At 37.5% G+C, this 17,330-nt stretch overlaps 1 protein-coding gene across 6 annotated transcripts in view; it reads right to left on the bottom strand.

The window, feature by feature from the left end:
• gria1b (glutamate receptor, ionotropic, AMPA 1b) overlaps window positions 1-17,330 on the bottom strand; it is a 50,307-nt gene that overhangs the window by 3,906 nt on the left and 29,071 nt on the right. The window contains exons 12-15 of one of the 6 annotated variants that reach the window (XR_014625146.1): window positions 7,320-7,530; window positions 5,952-6,199; window positions 3,034-3,148; window positions 2,411-2,525 (exon numbers count right to left, since the gene is read on the bottom strand). Coding sequence is in view for 4 of the 6 variants with exons in the window: in XM_084386988.1 (XP_084243114.1) it covers window positions 3,034-3,148; window positions 5,952-6,199; window positions 7,320-7,530 (574 nt within the window). In the remaining 2 variants the exon portion in view is untranslated. The remainder of the gene's footprint in view (window positions 1-2,410; window positions 2,526-3,033; window positions 3,149-5,951; window positions 6,200-7,319; window positions 7,531-17,330) is intronic. The other 5 variants (XR_014625147.1, XM_084386991.1, XM_084386988.1 and 2 more) reach the window with 5 other exon arrangements.

The following is a 17,330-nucleotide window of genomic DNA, read 5'->3' as shown; positions in this document are numbered from 1 at the left end:
TGTGATCTGTCACACAAACACATTAACACACACAAATCTACAGGACAGCAACAAACATAAATGATCTCTTTCTATTACAGCTATTGAATAAACACACAACATGATATTTACAGCTATAAGATATAACGTACACTTAATGTACACAACCAAACCTAGATACTTATACATTCGCTATATATTTATATTATGATAACTATGGTATTCATTCTGTCACAGTATTTAAAATGAATCAGCAACAAAAAGAGCTGCCTAAATCATGCAAACGCATGCGTCAGCTTGGAACAAACAATCTTTCAGGAATTTCTGACTGTCTCGGCATAGTGGTTTCAATTTGAACAAATAATTATAAATAAATAAATAAATAAATAATATTAATATTTAATAATAAAATATGAATAAAATCAAAGATATCTCCCTGTTTACATTTGAACTATATCTATACCTCTGATATAAAATATATAGTCCTTATTATTTAAAAACATGCAGATATAAACCAAGTTTTTTTGTCTTGTTTATAGAATTTCTTGGCTTCTGTGTTAAGATTTCTTGCCCAAAGGTCATAACTGAGACCCTTTGGCGTCTCTCTCTGTCTCTGGTGGCAGAGACGTCACTTCAGGGGTGGTGGGAGTCAGTGACATGCATCTGTTTGGTGACCGTATTGAGGTCTCATCCATTGGCATGCACATTGTCTTTTGACAGAGACAAGACAGCACTGAAGGACTCTAAGGGGAAGAGCAATCCTGTTAGAGGGCATTCCATGGCAACGCTTTTCTCTCCAGACTGCCATTTACTCATGCTGAGATGAATGGGTGGCTTTAGGCTTTATATGTTGCTGTTGTTATGAGGAGGCGTTTAGGAAGAAGCAGATACCATGAAAAAAAAAACAGCAAATATACTGAGCGCCTCAGTGTTTCATATTGGTTTTTCTTAATTATTAAAATTCTGTGGATTTTATGTATTGTCCATTTAACATGTAGGCCTATTATTGATATAATTCCTCTAGAATAAAGGCAAGGTCGGAATATCTCTTTGCTTATTACTTGTATGGCTTCATGTATAAATTCACTGGAGTAATGGAGCTGAATATACTTAAAGGGATGGTTCGGAGTAAAATCAACCTAGGCACTATGCACTATGACCTCGAGCCCACACTACATCCTTATGCATCGCTTCCTGCCAGGACTTTTACGTGCTTTTCCCAAATCACTGAAGTGACCTCGACGTCCGGGTTAGCAGTAGCATGAGCCATCAGGCAAGTGTTATTTAAATAAACTCCTGATGTACTTACAAACTTTCCAATGCCTCGTTTTATGAGTACAGAACCTATTTGTACTACCGTACAAGTTTGGTACCATTCTGGGCATTATTAGTGGGGTAATTTACGAAATACATACTAGGATCCATTATTGCCTGCACTAAGACATTTGGCTGATTTCCATTTGAAGGGGGGGGGGGGGGGGGGGGGTTGGCTCGAGGTCATGGTGCAAAGGACCCTAGGTTGATTTTAAGATCCTAAGATCCCTTTAATACTTATGAAATTATCATAATTCAAGACTATAATAATAGTATTCTGATGTAATGTAAACTAATTAAGATTAGCTACTCTTTCATATATTATTAGCTAATATTTTTGCCACTATTGGTTAAAACGCATTATTCTGACCTCTCTTTTCTGAAGTATAATATTTATTAATGTTATATCTGAATAATAGTTTAAAACAGATGTGACTGCTAATATCTTTTTTTTTACAGTTACGTTTATATATATATATATATATATATATATATTTACTACATTCATTTATATAATACAATTTTATATTTGTAATAATATAATGTAATATAATATAATATAATACAATATAAATCTCGAACCCAGAGGCTGATTTTATCCTTAAGCAAGTGAATTTATTGATGAACACATGATTTATGAGTGAAGAGGTTTGAGTTTTACACATGAATATGTACGTACGCACGGTTAGAGAATGTGAAGAGGTTTGAGTTTTACACATGAATATGTACGTACGCACGGTTAGAGAATGTGAAGAGGTTTGAGTTTTACACATGAATATGTACGTACGCACGGTTAGAGAATGCGACCAAATGAGCAGGAAAAGCTCAATAATTTGTAAATGAGGCAAGCTCAGAACCAAGCACTGAAGTGAGTGAAGAAGAAAAAAAACGATGTTGCCTATTTCTATAAATACACCACAAGCATCACATCTATTTTGTAATGTGGGAAGTAATAGGGGCCAGACAGCAACATGATGACAGTGCGCACAAGTCTCTTGGTAAATGGCAGATTGGAGACAGAGCGTTGGCTGTGTTTGAGAGAGAGGAGGACAGGGCCTTTAGTAAAGCACTAAAGCTGTATCTCTAAGTGAGGGAAAGGACCAATGAGTGAACTGACCTTTCTGGCGGAGTCCTTGCTTCCACACTCCCCCTTATCGTACCACCATTTGTTTTTCAGTTTGTCTAAGACGGCTTGCTCATTGAGTTTCAACACCGCTAGGTTTACGGGGATTCTTCAACCAGGAAAATAACATAAATAACATTACCCATGTTATCTTATGTTATTCAGCATTTAAGCAAACATACACCCATAATTACTTTTTGATGTGTTCTACATGTCTACAGATAAATAGAAAAGAAAACAAACAAAACAAAAGCAGAAAAAAAGGAAAGAACAGCACAGTCACAGAGTTTGAAAACTGTCACTGCCAAAGTGATATGCATTAATACTCCATCTAGCTTTTGTGACCTTTCTCCCTACTGCAAGATGTGTATTACTATATCACTTTGGGTAACCGGCAAAAGAGATCGAAAACACTCGGATTTGCACAATTTTGAGTATGATACTCAATGTTATAATTGACTGTCAATCATTTAAACGCCTCAGTTGCATTAAACAAAAAACGAGTTGGAATATGTTCAATTGGTGTACAACTGCAGCCGAGGTGTTTGTTAACTGAGGTTGCCGGTTACCCCCCCAAGGTGGTGGTTACCCGCTGGATAGCTCATATTGGGGCTGACCTTGGAATCACCTCCTCCGCTGCCACACTCTCCCTTGTCGTACCACCATTTGTTTTTCAATTTGTCCAACAGGCCCTGCTCGTTCAGTTTTAACACTGCCAGGTTTACTGGGTTTCTTGAAATGATAATAAAATAAGCTGGGTCAGCATTGGTGATATGATACGGCGAGGCAGAGGTTGTGTCAAATAAAAGTGAGTCTATTAAGTCGTAGAGGAAGTGAACAGAACATAAAACTGATCTGACTGTGTGCCTGGCTCTGCTGGGCTTGTTGATGTAATATTAGTTGTCTTGTGTTGTGCTAAAGTGTAAAAAAAAAAGAAAAGAAAAAAAGTACTGTGACCAAATTATGAGAGATTTTACTGAGCAAGACCTCGTATTGTGGGAGAGGAAACGGGACGAATTAGCAATGCTCTGGATTTAAGCCCTTTGTCACAGCGTGGTCTGCGTAAGAGGATTCCCAGATAAAGTCAATATTACTGTAGATTAGCTCTGGAAAATCGAATACGCCGTGGTTGCGTTCCATATTTTGGGAAATCCCAACATCGCAATCAAACCCAGAGCGCTCTTAATGCGGCCCATTCTCATATGTGTGGCGGTGTCTTTCTCTGTAAAATCCCTGACTTCTTTCTGTACCCCTCGAGACAGGGGGAGAAAGAGGCCGATGTGCTTATGGATGACTAAAACAAAGCCAGACTTCATCCATGAACGTTAATCTGAAATCGGCAGAGTACACAAGACAACAAGGATGTCAGGGAGGATAATGATCGGTAAAACCATCACAACATCTAAAATGGAGCACATGATAGGAGAATTTGAGAGAAAGTTGATGGTCAACATTTACGTTCGTCAGCTTTGGACTAGTAGGAGAGAAACATTTGTGTTATTGTTTGAAAGGCCTTTATGAGTCATAAGAATGCAATTTAAGTGTCTATGTGACAATATTTTAGGTGTATGGGATACATTAAAACGGATAAATGTTCAAAATAAACTGCTTTTTTCTATTTATTAAAGAATCCTGAAAAAGTATTTCAACATTGATAATAATCAGAAATGTTTCTTGAGCAGCAAATCAGCAGATTAGAAGACTGGAGTAATGATGCTGAAAATCCAGCTTTGCCATCACAGAATAAATAACATAAAAAAGAAAATGATTGTTTTATATTGTAATAGTATTACTGTTTTACTGTGTTTTTGATTAAATAAGTCTTGGTGCAGTCAAAAACATTTTAAAAATCTTACCGACCCCAAACTTTTGAACGGTAGTGTATCTGTATTGTTAAATGGAGTCTAGGGGCCCTATCTTGCACCCAGCGCAATTGACTTTGTACACCGACGCATGTATCATTCCTATTTTGCACCCGCGCACAGCGGGCTTTTCCCTCCACAGACGCACGTCGGTAAACTAGGAAATGCATTTGCGCTCCCAGGGGCGGTTCAGCGCAAAGAGGAAGCGTGTTCCGGCGCAAACGTTCCCTGGTGCTATTTTGCAGGTTTAGAAAACAATTCCGCCACTGACCAGGAAAAACCTAGTCTAAAGTCAGCGTTGCGCATGTTATTCATATGCTATTTTAAGGGCGCATGCTTGGCCATAACCAACGCATACACTTTGCTTATCTCATCTACACACAAATGCAGCAGTTCTCAATTTTAGAAAACAATACATTATTACAAGGAAAAATATTAACACACGAGGGAAATCATTGTTGTGTCCATGAAGATGTGAAAAAATATGCATAAATCTAGCTTACACATTTACCCAAACTATTATACGCCTGTTTAACCGAAGCTAATTTGGGTGGGTTTCTCCCATCCCCATACAATGTCACCTCTCTGTGTTTTACGGCCCTGACGAGAACGTCGGTCTCCTCGGCTGTGAACGCTCCTGGCGTGCGCCTGGCAAATCCGCCGTTATAATAGCAATCCGCCATGGAACAAGCGCGCCTGCTCTTAAAGGGAATGTGAGATGTCGCTCTGATTGGTTTATTTCACGTTACGCCCAAACCACACCTATGAATAATGAAGCTACTTCAGACCAACCCCTTTTAGATTTGCGTCGGGCGCAAGAGTCATTTATCCCGCCGGTATAATAGCAACAGCGCCCAAGACCCGCCCACAAAGTTACTTGCGTTTCGCGCTTGATACTTGCATTTCAGATCGTTAAAATAGGGCCCTAGATGTTGAAATCAACTCTAACGAAATGTTTTCTATAGTTGAATGCTACTGAACAGGCACACAGCTCTTATTCAAATCAGAGTTTACCATTTAAAAAAGCACAATGGGCTTTGTGGGCCACTGTGGTCATTATTCTCAAGGATGTGTTCTTTGATGTATGTATAAAAGAACAGAAGTATTGAAATGCATTTAGTCAATGTGGTGAGATGCAAGTATGAGACGTGATAATAACACATAAACATTAAAAATAGCGATCTTGATGATGGAATTATGATAAGCAGGAGTACACATTTTGTGGTAATGAGAATTGATGGTACAGAACATAAACAGACAATTATAACTAATTTCAGTCAACACATAAAATCAGAGGATACAGAGGAGATGCTTCTTTGAAAAATGATAAGCTTGGTCCTACAGAACTCTTAAGCCAAGTCTTATTTAACATTAGTTGTGGCTACTTTATTACATACATTTAAAAATAGACATTAAAAAAATTCTATATTCATTTTAAAGCTGAAGTGTACAATTTTTTGGATACTAAATACTTTGGATACTTAGAATTGTCTATGCATATTAAACTGAGTAAGGAGAAACATTTTAAGTTAGCCATTTCTAGGAAAAGCCCTTACACACTTGTAATGCCTTCAGAAATCTCTCCAATGTAAACTCTCATACTTTTAACGATTCATAATCATTGTCAAAAAAGAAAACATTTTTGGTTGAAGTATTAGAGGGCTCAGGTGTACCTTAGGGCGGATCCTTTGGGTGTGGCTACTCCATAGCCCTTTGAGTCCAGGTTTCCTCCCACCTTCATGGTGTCACATGGTTTGCGCTGTTCAATGTATTCATTCATAGTGGATTCCAGCAGATAAGCATACTTCCCTTTGGACTTCCTCACCCGCACGACACCGTCGTCTGTCGTCTTCACAAATACAGAAGGCTCTGCAGACTTCATGTAGGACCACATCTTCTCAAATACTGCGATCTTTGATCTCTGAGGAAGGGGGTAATAATGAAGTCAGGTTAAGAAGTCAGATTTCTGTGTTTGCCTCAATATGTTTGGTGTACACGATGCATTGATCAAAGGTAACAGTTCAAAAGAACTGCTGTTTTGTACCATGTTTAAAAATACACTACAGTTTGGGGTAATTTAAAAACAAATTATTCTGAAAGGATGCATTAAATTGATCAAAAGCGACAGTAAAGACTTTCATAACTTTATAACTTTACCACTATAACTTTATAACTCTATTTTAAATAAAAGCTTCTGTTTTAAACTTTCCATATCTCAAAGAATTCTGAAAAAAGTATCATGATTTCCACAATAATGTTAAGCGACACTGTTTTTAACACTGATAATAATAAGAAATGTTTCTTGAGCAGCAAATGCTGAAAATTCAGTTTTGCCGTGAGAGGAATAAATTGCATTTTAAAATATATTAAAATAAAACAGTTACTTTAAATTGTAATAATATTTCACTATATCGCTGTTTTTACTGTATTCTTGATCAAATATGTGCAGCCTTGGTGAACATAAGAGACTAAAAAATCTTTAACCCCAAACTTTTAAATGTAGTGCACATGAATAAAGTTTGAAAGAAGTCGATTATAATTGACTAACATCTTAAAACATCAATTTCTGGCTTTTCCTCACATAAATCTGCCACAAACAGTCTGTCTATATACTCCCACACAGAACTGAAGATAGCAAATATACCAAGTGAAACACAGACATAGACGGAAGGCGTCCTTCTTCTTTTTTACATTTCTAAACTTGAATTTAAAATACACAAAGTACCTGATATCGTGGTCCTTCAGCGTGTCAATTCAGGACATTTAGATTAATTCTGTTTGTATTCTTGGTGTATGGATAAAATGTGCAAAAATTTGACCTTTAGGGCAACAAAAGCTTCTCACCATGGTAGTACTCTCATATTTGTACCTTATCTTCTCCAAAGGGTGCATATTAATACCTTAGAGGTGAATATTGGTACATTGAAGTATTAATATGCACCTTTTAGTGGTAGATAAGGTACAAAGCTAAGGCACAATCTTTGAGAGTACTGATAAAAGCAAAATTTTTGCACATTTTGAATAAGAGTATAGTAACATACTTTTTCTCTTACCCTGAAGAACTCTTTGGTGGATCCTCCATCCAGAGTTCCATAAGCAATCTCTGTTTGCTTGGCTAGATCCTCGGCACTCTCAATGGGTGACACCATCCTTTCCACAGTGAGGAAGGCAGCCAAATTGGCTGTGTACGAGGAGATGATAATCAGAGTGAAGAACCACCACACACCTCCAACTATACGACCAGAGAGAGATCTGGGGGGTACAGTTTAACAACAAACAGGTGGTTAATTGTCTGGAATATTGCAGTGATCCCTATCAAATTAGACTCATTATGAAGTGTCTGAATTTTAATATGATTTCCATTTCTAGCTGTGCACACAGTGGGAAGATAACAGATTAATTAATAAATGAATGACTTTATCAGCAGGCATATATGATGAAAAAGGGTCTTCTTATTGGCCAATCTAGTCATAAATCAGATCTGGATCAGAGTTTAAACAAAAGTAAAGTCATTTACAGTCTTTGTATGGCAGAATGTAATTATCATCACAGCTCGAAATGTCTGAAATATCACCTATATATGAGCTTAATGAACAGACCGGATGACTGCTGAAGTTACAATAAAACATCTTTGTAATATATAATTGTGTTTCTTTCCTGAAAAGAAACTGGATGTTGTAAACCTGATCCTGAAACTGAACAGTTTTATGAGAGTCGGTATGCAAGAAAAATTCCCAGTATTTTGAAAAATGTTCCCCCAAAGCCTAAATTAAAAAAAATTTGATGTTATTTTTCATTTTGAATATATTAAATTGTGCAATAACATCAACATCAAAAGTGATTGAAATAAATTAAAAGTATGAAACTTAAAAAAAACAACTAGTTAAACATTAAAAGTTTACTTTTGATTGTATAACTAATAACAATAATAATAATAATATTTTAAAAACATGATATAACCCCTCACGCTCTTTTTCTACAAGATATGACTTGGTTTGATCTCTGACTTCTCTATGCATAGGCTATGTTTATTAATCTGACTGTCCTCAAACGTTAAAAACATTGTTTATCTTTCACCGCTCCCTTTGAATGAAAGTCTTAAATTTAATCAAAGATCCTGTTCTGCCAAGCTTGCACTAAAGTTCTGCTTTCCAATACATGCTGCGCACAATTCCGCCCTTTTTCACTTTCAAGGGAAATATACATTCTCTTCACAGCCTCCAATGATATTATCAGTTATATTAAAGGGGCCCATAAACCACTTTGAATTTTTATAGGGAAGCAAAATGTCCTGCATTACAAAGTTGTTGGAACATTGTTGGAATGTTAATAGATCCAAAACAGAAATTATAGTTCACGCTTTCTAATAAAAGTCTACATTCAACTTAACTGCCATTAACAGAACCATACCTTCTATTATCTTGGAAAAAACAGCACACATTTAACTTTAGCATGTGAAGAGTAAAGTAAAATGACAAATGGATGACGGTTATTTGTATATGCAGGAAAATTACTTAGAAGGGTCCTTAACTTTTGTAAAAGATTATTTTATCAAAAATACACTATTAAACAGTAATATTTGTGAAATATTATTACACATTAAAATAATATGTTCCTTCAGGAATCATTTTATTTTGCTGATTTGACACTGCTCTTATTTCTTTATGATCACTGTTGAAAACAATTGTGCTGCTTACTATTTTTGTTGAACAAAGAACTGCATTTATTTGAAACATTGAAATATTCAGTAACATTATAAATGTCTTTACTGTAACTTTTGATCGACATAATGCATCCTTGCTGAAAAAATAATAATATTTCTTTAAACTTTTGAACTGCAGAGTATATTCAAACAGGAATGACTTCATTATGTCCTTCAATATCAAAGATCACAGTATTTGAGAAGATCTGTTCCTACAGAAAGTTTTAAACTTTCAAATATATATATATATATATATATATATATATATATATATATATATATTATTATAACCAAAAAGTGTAACAAATAAAGTCAAATGCCACCCCTCAAAAATTTTGGGTCTGTCTCGACTCTCTACCTACTTCAGCTTAAACTGTCTCTCTTTCTCTCTTTCAGGTGTACTCTGCTCATCTTTCTTGTATCTCTCACCAGACCTGTCTCACTTTTTTTGCATTTCCACTCAGCTGTGAGGAGTGTTATGAAGTTGACTTCCATTCAATCTGTCAAACAGACGAGTGCAGCTGTTTTGTGAGGTACGTCCACCTTTGTCAAAGTCAGTGTTGTGTTTGCAAAAAAATGTTATCGCCATAAAATCATCATTGTTGTATCTGATCTTAAAAAAGCAGAATAGCTGAAGGATATCTGGGTAGCACTTTATTTTACAGTGTCCCTGTTACATATGTTACATGTACTTACCATAGTAATAACAGCAAATGATGCATAATTACATGCAACTAACCCTCAACCAAATCCTAATCCTACCCTAACCCTATAGTAAGTACATGTAGTTGCTTAATATTACTCAGTACTTAAATATATAATTACACTGTAACAATGACACCTTAAAATAAAGTGTAACCCATATCTGTATCTGCATTTTCATATGTGAGAGGTCATGTAACACCTTTAAGAAACTATTACAGGGCTCAAAAATATTTCAACACACAACTTGCACATTAGAAGAATACCATGCAAATCCCCTAACGAATACTCAAAATGAATTATCAATCTAATCCGGAGAATTTGGGTCACTCCTACACTGAAAGCAAAGTAAAAGGTTCTCGTGGACAAACACTGTTTCAAACACACTCAATCACGTCTCCATGGAGACACGACGACTCACAATAGAGCTGTAACTAAAAATAATAGTCTCCTTGTCGTTCTACATTGTAATGCTGCAAAATGTCCGTTCCATTACAGAAACTTTGAAGCGCGCTGTTGAGAACGTTGTGACATGCTGATCATCTCTTCGTACTCTGGTGTCACAGTTCAGTTAAACACTGCAGAACATTTCCAAACACTCGGGATGGCAAGGTCACCCCGACAGTGGGAAAGGCCCGAGCAAGACCTCCCTCCAGGCTTCTGTGTATGTGTGTTTGTATTGTGAAATTACACTAATGTGCTTGTGACCTAAACGTAATGTGTATGTGACCTGCTAGTGTCATTGCGTATGGAAGTGTTTGTAAACCGGAGAGTATTTTTGTACGGGGGAAAGGGAATCTGGACAAAGCTGAAGTGACAGTTGGAGGCCCACGGGAGGAAGGGGGCACCACGGCGCCTGGGTTGAACTGTCATGCTCGCTGAAAGCCTGATGGTCTGACCCTGCACAAACACAGACACAAAGACACACTCCACATCTCAAATAATGCTCCTAAGGCACACAACATGTATCGCTTCCTCGGGGTAACCGCTCGCTCTATTTCTCTGTCTCACACACACACTTCTCCGTGCTCATATCCTGGAGTGCTCTTGGTTTATTCTTCAGCAGGTGTGAACAGACAGATCATCGCCTCCAGGCCAATTTAACTCGTTGGAAAATTCATTGGGCCTTTATGTGACAGCTTTCTTAGGAGTCACATCTACACCATCCCTCATGGTGAGTAGCCTACTCTTCATACCAAGATTCACAGTAGTAGTTCAGTAGAGGTCATTCTGTCTACAGTAATGAGGGCACTGGGTTTTACAGCTGAAAAAACTGACATCTGTGGCTAAAATAACTTAAAGGGGCAGTGTGTATTTTCCAAGGCGTCAATGTTTGGCTGGTTAGCACGGCTAAGTTAGCTTATATCATGTACTTCCTGGTGGTATTTCAACAACTGTAAACGTTACTTCACACTTAATTCAAATAATGTAAGTTTCAGTGATGCAGACCAAAGAAATTAATCACATTAATTAATCTATTACCGGTAGCACTTTTTCTGTCCTGTTGCCGATGTACATGCTATGTACTTATTATAGTAATTACAGTAAAAAGTAGGTACTAACCCTGAACCTACCCCTAAACCTAACCTTAACCCATGACGTTACCTTATATTATCTAGTACTTTCTTAGGTAAGTACACTAAGTACACACAAGTGCAGGTACTGTAAAATTAAGGTAAATGTGATTTCACCAAGTACAACATGTTCTTGGATCAGCATCTTTGTTGATCCTAGAACAACATTCCAATCAACCAATCAGAAGTTTACAGTTCATGTCAAGTAGGGCTTATGTCACGATATCAGATTTTTCACTACATGGTTATCGTGGCCAAAAGAATTCATGATAACGATATATTGCGATATCTATAGAAATCTTGCAAAAATAAAAAATAAAAATAATACTATCAGTCAAATTTAAATTAAAAAGATATTATCTCATTTTTTACTATTATATACAGTGATAAAGGCTGTCGATTGGCTTTGCATTATAAATACATTATCCTTATGAAAATATCAGACATGACTTGAAGAACACAGTTAAACCATAATACTGTAGCAATGGTGTGTTAATTCTCTTCATGTTAAATCAGTCAAACTGTCTCTATCTGCGTTTTATTCAGCCAATGTGATCGCAAATATTTTTCTCCATATTATGGATTACCTGGAACTTATTACTCATGAGTCTCACTCCGGCATCGAGTATGAATGAAACATAAATTATATGTGAGAGTTTAGCGCTCCATAATGCTCACATCGTCCTATTTTGGGCAAAAATGGAAAAAAATACTAAACATAGGATAATCCACAAGTTTTTGTCTGAATGAGCACACATTTGAACTAAAAGCACAGAGGGATTCAAAGGGATAGGGACAGTCATGGCCTAATGGTAAGAGAGTCAGACTGGTAAGGTTACGGGTTCGATTCTCAATTGGGTTCGGGTTCGATTCTGAGTTGCCCTTAAGCGAGGCACCTAACCCACAAATGCTCCCCACTGCTCTGGGTGTGTGTGTCCATGGTTTGCAGTGTGTGTGTGTGTGTGTGTGTGTTCACTACTTACTACTCCTATTGTGTGGGGCCAAAACTGTAAGATAACGGAGGCGGAGGTGGGTGAATAGGTTGGTGGTTTTGCCCCCTTTTGCGTTCACTGTTGATTGGCAGGTGCAGACTGAGGTAATTAACGAGTTTTAAATGGAAACTCACGGAATCCATAAAACTTCCACACTTGATACTTTTACAAATAATCTTAGAGTGCGGGTAGAGTGTCTCGTCTGTCATATCCCACGACATGCATTTATGCGGCAGTAGCAGCACGTGCTGTGACTGCTTGTGTTTTATGACAAGTGGCAACCAGCAATAAGGTGCAATACCGCCACCTACTGTTCGTTGGGATGTCAACCAGAGACTGGCGCTGGATTATTTACGTGTAATATTATCATACGTTTACTATTCGTTTGAAATATTACGGTTATCGCCAATACCAATTAACATAATAACGATATTTCATTTTTTAAATATCACAGATTAGTCTACCGTCAATACCGGTATTTCGTGACTCCTAATGTCAAGTTTAAGCTTAGGCAAGGGTTACGTGCTTCTACATCAGTGCTATTCACCTATCATTTCCCTCGGATTTTAGGGAGAAGTTATGGGTAGGGATATGAAAGTTGTTCCAGATCCAGGATCAACAAAATACGTTGATCAAGGAACATTTCTTATTTGTCAAAATCACGGTGACCCTAAACTAATGTTACAGCTCTCAAGATGTGCGCTTCAAATAAAGCACACATCTCTCTGCAGACGAACACAGGCGGTTTCAACTAACAGGTGGTTTTTAGCAGTCAGAATCTAAAAAGACAGTTCACATAAGCATTCTGTTTACATAGCCTAGCTGCTGCAACACTCAAATGTGCTATGAAATGCTACAGTGTTGATGCTAGTGGACGTGACAGTGATAGTGAATTATATGCATAGTAAACAGTCTGCAATTCCCACTTCTGGGTGAACCACTAAAAGAGGAGCAGCAATCATACCGTGTCGAGTTCATTTATAAACCATCAGAGCTGTGTCAGACTGCTGGGCTTCAGCAATTCTCTACTCACATTTTGCGCTTGCTAATCATCTGTGCCATCTTCTCATGAGTTCAGATTACGGCACAGCTCAAACCGAGTTAATTGCTTTGATTGCCCGTGTGCTTACTGTAGCTTCTCTATTTGCTACCGGGCTCTAGAGGCGTCAAAGACACTTTGTTTTTGGCACCTTCATAAGAAATAATGAATTAATGAAATTCCTTCATAAGCACCTCATCAGAAACTAATCAGAATCAGAAAGGCTAGATGAGGTAACTGGGATTTTTATGAAGCAATGGCACAGATGAGCTGGAGTGAATAACAATGTGAACAGTCAGAGCTCTGAGTGGCAGCTCTGACATTTGTTGAGGACAAACACATTTTCTGTCAGAGATAAATACTGTAAGCAGCCTGGTGCCTTCTGTCTGGCCAACACAATCCTCATTACCAAAACACTCATGCCAAATAACTTTTTTAAATAAAGGATACTGAGATGGTTGACAAATAGCCTCACATTACAAAAAAAAACACACACACAAGAACCTTTATGTAAAACCATAACCGCCGGTTTCACAGACAAGGCATAAGCCTAGTCCCAGACTAAAATGCATGTTTGAGCTGTTTTAACTGAAAGTAACTTATCTTAAAAGCTTAAAATATGTCATTGCCATGGTTTTGTCTCAAGATGCACATCAATAATGTGTTTTTTTTTTTCTAAAGCAGGTTTCTAAAAGCTACTTAAATGCCCTAATTAAACTAAGGCCAAATCCTGCCTTAATCTAAGCCTTGTCTGTGAAACCAGGCCCAAGAGTATTAAAAAGTTCAAACTATTACAGACACAACTGCCCACCAACACAAAAACTTGTTCAATACTGCATAAAATCATTTTCTTAATCAGTACTTTTGTCTTGTTTTCCAGTAAAAATATTTACACATCTGTCATAGAGAAAACATTGCCTTGAATTAGCACAACTTGCATGTGCAGCATGAATATTGCAACCTGTTATTATTAGGTGCCAAGCACTGAAAGTGCGTAGGCACCTATTGTATCCGTTGGCGTTCTTATTAGGGGCCAGGCACTGAAAGTGCGGAGGCACCTCTTGAAATCATTGGCGTTCTTATTAGGGGCCAAGCACCGAAGGTGCGGAGGCACCTATTGAAATCGTTGGCGTTCCTATTCTTCTTCTTCTTCCGTATGGAAGTCTATGGCAGCCCATACAACCACTTGCGGGAAAGTTATGAAATTTGGCACACTGATTTTGGACAATTTGGACATTTTGACAGTCTGAACAGTCACCATAGCAAATTTGGAGTCTCTAACTCAATCCCTCTAGCACCACCAACTGTCCAAAGTTTCACTCATGTTTATGTATATGTAATAACTTTTGAACCGTTAAAGGCTAGAAACAAACATCTTGTTTCCTCTGATTCCTTGGCTCAAGCCGATTTGATTGCATCTGTCATGGAAATCTTTCCACCATTTTGAATTCTCAGAAAAAACTACTTTTTCAAACTCCCCCTAGACGGTTGCTCCGATTTTCACGAAAATTGAACCAGATCATCTTCAGACCATGCCAACAAAAAGTTATGGAATTCAAGTTGATTCGTCAAACCGTTCTCGAATACCGCGCAAACTAATTTTACGTAGCGCTTTCGAAAACAGACTCAAGGCTGTATCTCTGCAACGCTTTATCGTATTCAGACAAAACTTGGTACATGTCATCACAAGCATGACCTAAGACGACATGCTGCGTTTCGGCGCAGCGCCACCTACTGGTCCAAAAAATGGCTATTTTTACCAAAAATCATAAAAGTGGTCTCGTTAGATTCAGGGCGTCATGCCGAGTCGACTAATATCTAATTTTCCCATATCGGCCATTTTGGATTTTGTACTAAAATGCTGTATTTTATGAACGCATGAACGTATCATTATGAAACTCGGTATGGGTCATCAATACGATGCCCTGAAGGAGCCTGAGAAGTTTCGAACCAGCGCTACCTAGTGGTAAAATTAATTTTTCAAAAGCTTATAACTGGTTGTGGTTGACTTATTTTCACGCGAATCATCTCCTTAGGTTCCTGAATCCTTGCTGAGTCCAACGATACCAAACATGCTAGGTTTCGCCTTACTTTTTGTGTAGCGTTGTGATTTAGCGCTTAAAAAACATTTGCCAATATCTTCGAGACCGTTAGACTGATCGAGACGAAACCACCGTAGGAAGTTTGGAAACATAGGTCGTTTGAAAAATGCTAACACCCAAATGTCACAGTTTTGAGTGGCAAAAAAATCCAATCAAAGTCACCCATGGGTCATTCATATAAATGTCTATAACTCTAAAACAAAATGAGATATTTTCACCAAATTTGACACACACATGTTTGAGAACACGTAAAAAAGCGGAACTGCACCACTTGGTGGCGCTATAATAGAACAAAACAAGGACATTGCCATTAATTACAATATAAAATCATGATATTAAATGCTACACTTTACGAATGCATTGTGGCTATTCAGCTATCAGGTTAACCATAAGCTACATTAGCATTAAGATCTGCATGCTTTTGTGTGCTAATTCTTACACTGAAGCCTCTCCTCAGTTTGGCAGTTTGATAAGTCAGTGTCAACTGAGTGACGCAAGCTGCTAAACGACATGTCACGAGCCCCAAACCATTCAGGTCGTTAGTTCGAATCCTGTGTGGCACATGCCCAGACTGCAATAGGTACTGTGGCCAGAAGTGGTGCAAAGATGCTTCAGTTCCAGACATGGTGTCTATCTGAGAATGAACTCAACAAATAAGACGTGGCGCATACAAAAATGATTCATTTTGAGTTGATTCTTGGTGGTTGCATATCTTCCCAGTGGCGCAACTAGATAAGTGACAGGCATCTGATCCAGAGATAGTGGGTTTGAGTCCTGCGTGGGATAACTTTAGAAAAATTGTGTGGAATATTGTGTCATTTCCATTCCTTTATTATTCAAGCATTCTACTAATCTTTCTTTCTCTTGGATTAGAAATAACTATGTTTTGTTCATTCTCATCTGAACTTCTGTTCATTTTGAGTTAATTTTCACCTGTACTTCTGAACCCGCTGTTTTTTCATGTATGTTAAATTTCTGCTGTGTTTGCTCTTCCTGCTCTGCACTGCTGTTGCTGCTGCTTCAGGGGCTTGGCCCTGTATTGCTGCTTGCAGCTATATTTATTATTATTATTAAATGCAATTATATTTATTAAACAATTGTTTATTTATCTAAATGGCTGATCTAATAACAATATTATTAATAATAATAACAATAATTACTATTTTTATTATTATATTGTCATATTTATAAAGTTGTTCTAACAAAAATAACAACAACAATAATTTTTTATAGCCTAATGATTTAGCTACTATTATGTAAAAAAAAAAAAAAAAGTTCTGTATATCAGTTATCAGAACTGTTATCAGATTAGTTATCATAAAAAAAATTAAGAATGCATAAAATATACTTTTGGAGGCCATGAAAGATTGGACATGTTTCCTTATCACTGTATAAAGCTCTTAGGTAAAAAGAACATGATGATTCAGTTCCATGTTAATTAAATCTAAGACTCTCTAGCCATAAAATCCAACTGAACTCCCTCACGCATTGAGAACAGATCACAGAATTTCTAATGATTTCATAACGGCCTCATTTCTACCCAGAACTTCAGCATTCCTCCTTTAGCTCAAAGGGGAGGTGAATAATTTTTCCATGGAAGTCCTCAGCTAGCATGGAGAAACACTGTCAAGCTGAGTGCTCTGACTCAGACAATCACATCTGTCATGAAACGCTCTCTGGCAGTGTAATCTAATTTGAGTGTGTTGCTTCCTTCCCTCAAGCCAAGGATATACATGTCCAACCAAAATGTCAAACACTAGCAGAGGAGCCAGCACACCCAGAGGCTCAAGGCCAATCTGCACATAATGAGGCTAGAAGACCCTATCAGGGGTGTCAGCACTAGCCTAACCATTGGTTACGGTTATACTTTCCTCATGACTAATGCTAAAAAAAAATTGTGAGAACAAGCGTCAGTTCAGTCAAAGAGACAGGGCAGAATCA

The sequence above is a fragment of the Rutilus rutilus genome, assembly GCF_951802725.1.
Source record: "Rutilus rutilus genome assembly, chromosome: 18".
NCBI lineage: Eukaryota > Metazoa > Chordata > Actinopteri > Cypriniformes > Leuciscidae > Rutilus > Rutilus rutilus.
This window is presented reverse-complemented; position numbering and strand designations above follow the sequence as displayed.